Here is a 6,353-nt window from a genome sequence, read left to right on the forward strand (position 1 = left end):
GTGCCTCTGAAAGCAAATTACACACATGTACAAAGAGGTCACCGATTGAGATTATGTTTAATTAGGCTAGAGAATATTGGAATACAGATGTTTTTTCTGTAATAATGATAATCACAAAAAAGAAAAAAAAACCCTGAAAAACATAAATGATCTCCTCCAGAAAGAAGAATAAATGATGTGGCTCTCAGTAACATAAAAAAGTAGCATTATTCCTTCATGTCATCCAATTTTTTAAACAATATTTTTTTCTTAGCTTTTCAGCCTCCAAACTAAAAGAACAGCACTGACTCCTGCTGGTTACAGTTTGCAAACATTGTTAAATAGTCAATTTAGCATACTAACAGCCTCGGTAGCTGTAAATAATTTGTAACAATTTTTACTGTGGAACACCTCCAGACCATGCAGTAGGTATTTCACAAGAGGACTTCGGAGTTACTTTTTTTTCCACCTTTACAGAGCCACTTCCGGCTTTCCAACCAATCACTGCGCAAGAAGGGAGTCACGTGTGGCTTTGCTTAGTGCAGCTGCGTTTCAGTCGAAAAGACGACGGTGAGTTTGCGCCTGAAGTTCACGTTTCTTCGAAGCATTTGCTTTCTTGTTTCTTCCAGTAAAAGTTATTACATATCTGCTGACTGCTGGTAAATTTCTGCTTCCGTTTTTTTTTTTTTTTTTTGTTTTGCGACGCTGTCTAAATGTCTAGACGAAATCTACATGCAACAGGTTTCATGCTGTTCAGATATGCTGTTAATGCTTTCCTCTCTGTTTAAGTATTAAAATGTTACATTTATGCATGTAAAATTGCGATACTAGCTCATTTTCCATATTTAAATGAAAATGTTTATTCGGTTAGCTACTTTCTTTGTAGCCTATAATCTAAATGAATCCAAAGCCAGAAACGTCTTCAGAAAGAGTAAAAGTCTGCTTCGTAAAGCTTTCTTAATGTTCTCTATCATGTCCATCAATGTGGTGACCACTAAGAGTGTTGATATCATTTACAAGTGCACATCCAAATGTCATGAAAAACTTCAATATTTTTCTCACACATTTAGCAAGTGAAATCATATATTAATTTCACATAGTTGTTCAATACCTTTATTTCTCTTGGGACTTTAGTGATGATTGTTGCTTAAACATGAGGAAAACCTTACATTTGGTGTCTGAGAACCAACCACTTGACCATAACATTTCTGTTTTTTAAAACCATCTGATGTAATTTTTTTTTCCCCCAAAATTAATTTTCAGTTTCTCATGACCTGTAAGCAACAATCTTTGCAACTAGTAGAAATAACTGACTAAAAAATATCGATTTATGTCTAATAAATCTATCTGATTTTTACTTTGGGACATTTTTGTGCAACATTTACAAAGTGACAGGCAAATGGATTCACACAAAGATAGAAACATACAATGCATAAAAACAGAATAAAGAACATATCGAGTTTACTTTTCAGTGGTATACTAATTTAAAATTCACAATAAAAGAAGAAAATCTCACTGTCTGCCAAGAGCTTATGAAATTGGTGATCAAACCCTTTTAAATGGGCGCTAACCTGTGAGGAATTTAAATTACTCTTTATTTTGCTTTTTGTTCAAGTGTCTAAGATTTTCAAACTTCAGTGTTTAAAAAGAAACAGAGTGTCAGTCATTACTTCTTGGTCAGCAGGTATTATCTTCACAGTTAACTGCAGGCTCAGGTATTATAGAAGACCTGACAGTGTAATGAATCCCACAGATGCTTGACTTTGTTATTCTTTTGTGAAGAATAACAAATATCAAACTGAGCTCATATCTGATCAATGCTCCTCATTTGTTTGGTTTCTCTTCTTCACAGTGAAAACTATGGGCCGTCTGGATGGTAAAGTGATTGTATTGTCTGCTGCCGCACAGGGGATTGGACGTGCTGCAGCAATAGTAAAGTGCTTTTCTAAAAATAATAATAATAATAATAATAATAATGTCTCCTTTTTTTTTTTTTCTTTTTCTGAAAATTTGTTCGAAAAGTGAAGCTTTTCCTTTGAAAAGACTAAAGCTCCTGAAAGCAAAATCACCTCTTTTCAGCCCATTTAATGTCGGTGGGCTGTAAATGACTGCTCTAACAGCATTCCCAGAGATGGGGTAAACATATGTTCAGACCAATCTTCTTGCAAAACCCAGATGTCATACTCTCCCCAAAGTGGTAATAAAACACTTGAATCCTCAGCTCAGTGGTCCCTGAAGATGTGTTGAAGTCTCCTGGATGTAATGGTTGTTTTCTGGATATAATGGAACATTGAAGCCATAAGTTTCAACTCATTTCAATCACCTCTATAGATTCAAATATCTAGTGTGCAGATTGCTAACAGTTTCAGTGTGCACTATAAAAGGCATTTAGTAATGCAAATTTAAACGAGTTCAGGTTAGAAATCAGTTACGTCTTCTTTTCATTGCAGATTTAATTGTAGATAATATCTTTTTTCATATAGTTTTACTGATTTGGAAATCGGCATGCTCTGATAATGTCGCATTAGTGATGCAGGTTTTATTTATTTATTTATTTTTTTTTTTTAATTACAGGCATTTGCAAAAGAGGGAGCTCGAGTCACCGCCACGGACATAAATGGAGAGAAGCTGAAGGAGCTGGACGCCTTTGAAGGCAAGAGGGTTTTCTGTTGGTTGTGATTGCCACCTGCTGGAAAACTGGGGTAAAGCAGACTGGAGGCATTGCAGTAACTCCTTTTTTCAATGTTTTTTTTAAAGTCATTTAAAAGGTTTACTAATTACCCCAAAAACTGGCAGCATAACAAGATATTTTGTTCTTGATCATTTTAGATATGTAAACAACACGACATGAACTGATTAATTGGTTACAGACTTGAACTCAGAATTGCTTATTACATAGGGGTTGTAAGTCCCATAAGCTGAAGAGTGAAGGATTCCTCTGAATCCAAATCAGAGACGCTTGCATGTTGTTCTTCCAAAGATAATTTACTAAAAATTTAAACAAACCCATAAGGGTATCCCACAGAATTAAAGTCTGAACAACAAGCAGATAAGATAAAGGGATAAAGGTAAAATCAAATTATTATATAACGCAAAGTACAATTACACAACACACATTTTTTCCAAGTGGTTTTTCTAAAAGGCTGAAGTTGTATAACAACTGCTTTTTGTTGCCCCACCTTTATTTTTTCCTCCTGGCAGAAAAATTATGTTTTCTCTTTAGGGGGTAGTTTTATTCCACCCGTATTTTTGATTTTGGTCTTCATGACCGCTTCTTTAACTCACAAACAGCTTTACAGTTCCAGGAAGAGATTTTGGTTGGTAGAACTGTTGTTTTGACTTTGAAGTATTTTTGTCTGCTTAGATTTACAATACAGCAAGTTTCTCCTAAAATTTTACTATGTTAATGCATTTGCTAATTTCCTCTTTGACCTCCGAGTTTTTAGCAAATTTGAACTCGTCTCTTCATCATATATGGAGGAAATACAGTTAGTTTCCGTGGTATATAATAAATAGACATTTTCTTTGCACAAATCTAAATCTGGGCACTAATGTATGTATAAATCCATTTCAAAGATTTAACTAATATATTTTTCTGACCAGGAATCAGGACTAAAGTGGTGGATGTGACTAAGAAGGACCAAGTGGAAGCTCTGGCGAAGGAACATGATCACGTTGATGTGCTGTTCAACGTTGCAGGGTACTCTACCTTTCTTGTGATGTTAACCAGTGAATACAACCCGCTAGACATGAAGAACAAATTAGCATTTGAAAGCATGTGTACTCTTCTTTTGAGCTACACTTTTAACAGCATTCTACGATGTTTATTACCAAATATTCAATGTTACTTTTAAGAGGAAGCCCCTTTTTTAATCTAGTTTGTTCATTTCAGTTGGATGTTATGCTCACAGCTTCAGCTACGACACCAAAAGAACATTCTCTATTGCGGCCCGGGTCCATTGTGGCTTCTTGCTTACAGGTTCGTGCACCACGGCACCGTCCTGGACTGTGAAGAAGCAGACTGGGACTTCACCATGAATGTGAACGTGCGAAGCATGTATCTCATGTGCAAGGCTTTCCTGCCTCAGGTGATTCTTCGTCATGTTGCTGTACTCGTAAAGCAGCTCACTTCATTGCTGAGAGAACATAGTGTGGGATGTTGTGGAGAAATAAGCGACATATGCCTCTAAAGTTGTTCTCCACCTTTGTCTGTTGGGATTAGCTGTATTACTCTGAGCCTGTGACATGATGAACTGTGACTGTCCAGTTACTAATCCAGCCGCTAATCCAACCTCTGAACTAGCTACAAATCAGGATAGCATCTTGGCAAATTTTTTTATTTTTTTTTTTTTATTTTTGGCTGAGACTGAAGCAAATTTGCCAAAATGGAACTTCATCTGTTATAGATTAATAAAAACATTCCTTTATTTTATCACTCTAGATGTTGGAAAAAAAGTCTGGAAACATTATTAACATGGCTTCTGTTGCTTCAAGCATAAAAGGTAAAAAATAAATAAAAATAAAAATCAATGCCACTGAAGTATGATAATTTTTTTTTTTATCTTCTTATCTCAGATATTTGCTTGACGTCTTTGTCTAAGCGTAAATGACATGTGCTTCTTGGTTGTAGGTGTCGTGAACCGCTGCGTCTACAGTACCTCCAAAGCTGCTGTCATTGGCCTCACCAAATCCATAGCTGCTGATTTTATTGAGCAAGGCATTCGCTGCAATTGTGTTTGTCCTGGTCAGTGTTGGACAAAAATAATATTTTGTCTATTTTTATTTTCTGTCATTGATAATCTTTAATTGTCCTGCTATCGTAATTGAGAGGAAGTGGAGTTCCTTGAAATTTAGGAGCCTTATCATGTAAAATCTCATCCCATGCTCTTAGGAATATATTGTGTAACCCTGTTGTTTGCCACTTCAAAGGCACAAGTGAGTGCAATCTCAAGCGTATCTAATATTTATGGAACAGATCTGGCCTTGTCTACCTTATCAACATCCTCCAGTTAGTCACAGAGTAGATACTGCACACTAACAACATTTCAGATGAATGTCTGGCCTGCTGTTTTATATATTTTCTCAGGAACTGTTGATACACCATCCTTGAGGGATAGGATCCAGGCCCAGCCTGACCCAGAACAAGTACTGTATACCCTGGACTTAACAATTTTGTGTTTATTTCACTGGTATTCTGCAAGTTATCTCAAGTTTCCCAAGTCAAAATTCTGATGACTGACTGTTAAGGTCAATAAACACGACAAATCTTATCGCTGCATAGGCTTACAAGAACTTTATGGCTCGACAGAAGACTGGAAGGATGTGCACCGCTGAAGAGGTGGCGCACCTCTGTGTTTACCTGGCCTCAGATGAGGTGAGTCAAGTCAGAACCGGCACACTGGCTAACAGGATGTGGCTGTAGTCTCTGTATTTGTATAGAAATATTCTTATGCCAATGAATTTTGGGTGTTTTGTGAAGTAATGTAGTTCACCGGTGATTTGTATCCGTGTCCTTCACAGTCAGCCTATGTCACTGGGACAGAGCACATCATTGATGGAGGATGGAGACTGTGAAGAACTGGTGACATTCCCAGTATTAGTAAACTGAGGAAAGTTTTGGATCAAAATAAAGCTTAGATAATGGTCTGTTTTTGTCCTGAATGTTTTCCATCTTTGCTAAACTAGTCAGACCCCTTGAACTTTTTCCTTTTGGACACTTTAAAATCATAATCTCCCTCTGACTTATTTTATGTGGTAGTTCAACACAAAGTTGAAAGTTATCAGACTTTTTTTTTTGTTTTTACAAATAAAAGTCTCAAAATGTGCAACATAAATGTATATTCTGTTGCCCCCAGCCAATACTTGACTTGAAAAATGAAACCACCTTTTGCTAAAAACTTTTTGGAATTTGTATCAGCTTTGCACATCTGGAGTCTGCAATTTCTGACCCTTGCTTTTTAGCAAACCAGCTTAAGCTCACTCTAATTTAATGGAGAACACCTCTAAAAGAAAATTGTCCCAGTTGGACTATGCATGAACTTTGACTAGATCATTTTAAAACATGCACATATTTTGATCTAAAGCATACTTTTTAGCTCTAGTTGTACAACTCCATCCATCATATGTCAATTATGGGTGTCAGTTAAATGTGTGTCTCAACTGACAAAGGAACCTTCAGAATTTGCTTAAATTGGGTTTTATCTCTCGAATGTTTCAGAAAGGCTAGATTTGTGAATGGCACAACTAGTGATGGGTTCTTTTACCTGAGCTGTGGATCCCTGCAGCATTTCCAGAGTTACCATGGGCTTTTTAGCTGCTTCCATAACTAGATTTTCTATTCTAAACAGTTAAATTTAATAATAACTGCAAACATT

The 6,353-nt window shown here is 36.4% G+C and overlaps 1 protein-coding gene across 2 annotated transcripts; it reads left to right on the top strand.

Moving 5' to 3' along the window:
* The first annotated feature begins 456 nt into the window (after positions 1–456).
* Positions 457–5,625, top strand: bdh2 (3-hydroxybutyrate dehydrogenase 2). 2 transcript variants are annotated; one of them, XM_015005550.2, is made up of 10 exons: positions 457–549; positions 1,832–1,911; positions 2,554–2,632; positions 3,583–3,679; positions 3,959–4,067; positions 4,421–4,481; positions 4,610–4,723; positions 5,066–5,124; positions 5,261–5,353; positions 5,500–5,625. In XM_015005550.2, exons 2-10 carry the CDS (start codon positions 1,840–1,842, stop codon positions 5,551–5,553), a joined length of 738 nt encoding a protein of 245 aa, XP_014861036.2. In that variant the 5' UTR covers positions 457–549; positions 1,832–1,839; the 3' UTR covers positions 5,554–5,625. The 2 variants fall into 2 exon arrangements, with proteins under 2 accessions (XP_014861036.2, XP_014861037.2); XM_015005551.2 differs by having other exon boundaries at positions 549–638.
* Positions 5,626–6,353: the final 728 nt, after the last annotated feature.

Source organism: Poecilia mexicana, unplaced genomic scaffold, assembly GCF_051168715.1.
Source record: "Poecilia mexicana isolate PSO_F unplaced genomic scaffold, ASM5116871v1 scaffold_1, whole genome shotgun sequence".
Classification (NCBI taxonomy): domain Eukaryota; kingdom Metazoa; phylum Chordata; class Actinopteri; order Cyprinodontiformes; family Poeciliidae; genus Poecilia; species Poecilia mexicana.

What these genes read in the sequence shown, in the direction of transcription:
- bdh2 (XM_015005550.2), top strand. Translation starts at nt 1,840, where the DNA reads ATGGGCCGTCTGGATGGTAAAGTGATTGTATTGTCTGCTGCCGCACAG. An exon ending in GGAGCTGGACGCCTTTGAAG is followed by an intron (nt 2,633 to 3,582) that starts GCAAGAGGGTTT and finishes TTTTCTGACCAG; the next exon opens with GAATCAGGACTAAAGTGGTG. An exon ending in GTGCTGTTCAACGTTGCAGG is followed by an intron (nt 3,680 to 3,958) that starts GTACTCTACCTT and finishes TCTTGCTTACAG; the next exon opens with GTTCGTGCACCACGGCACCG.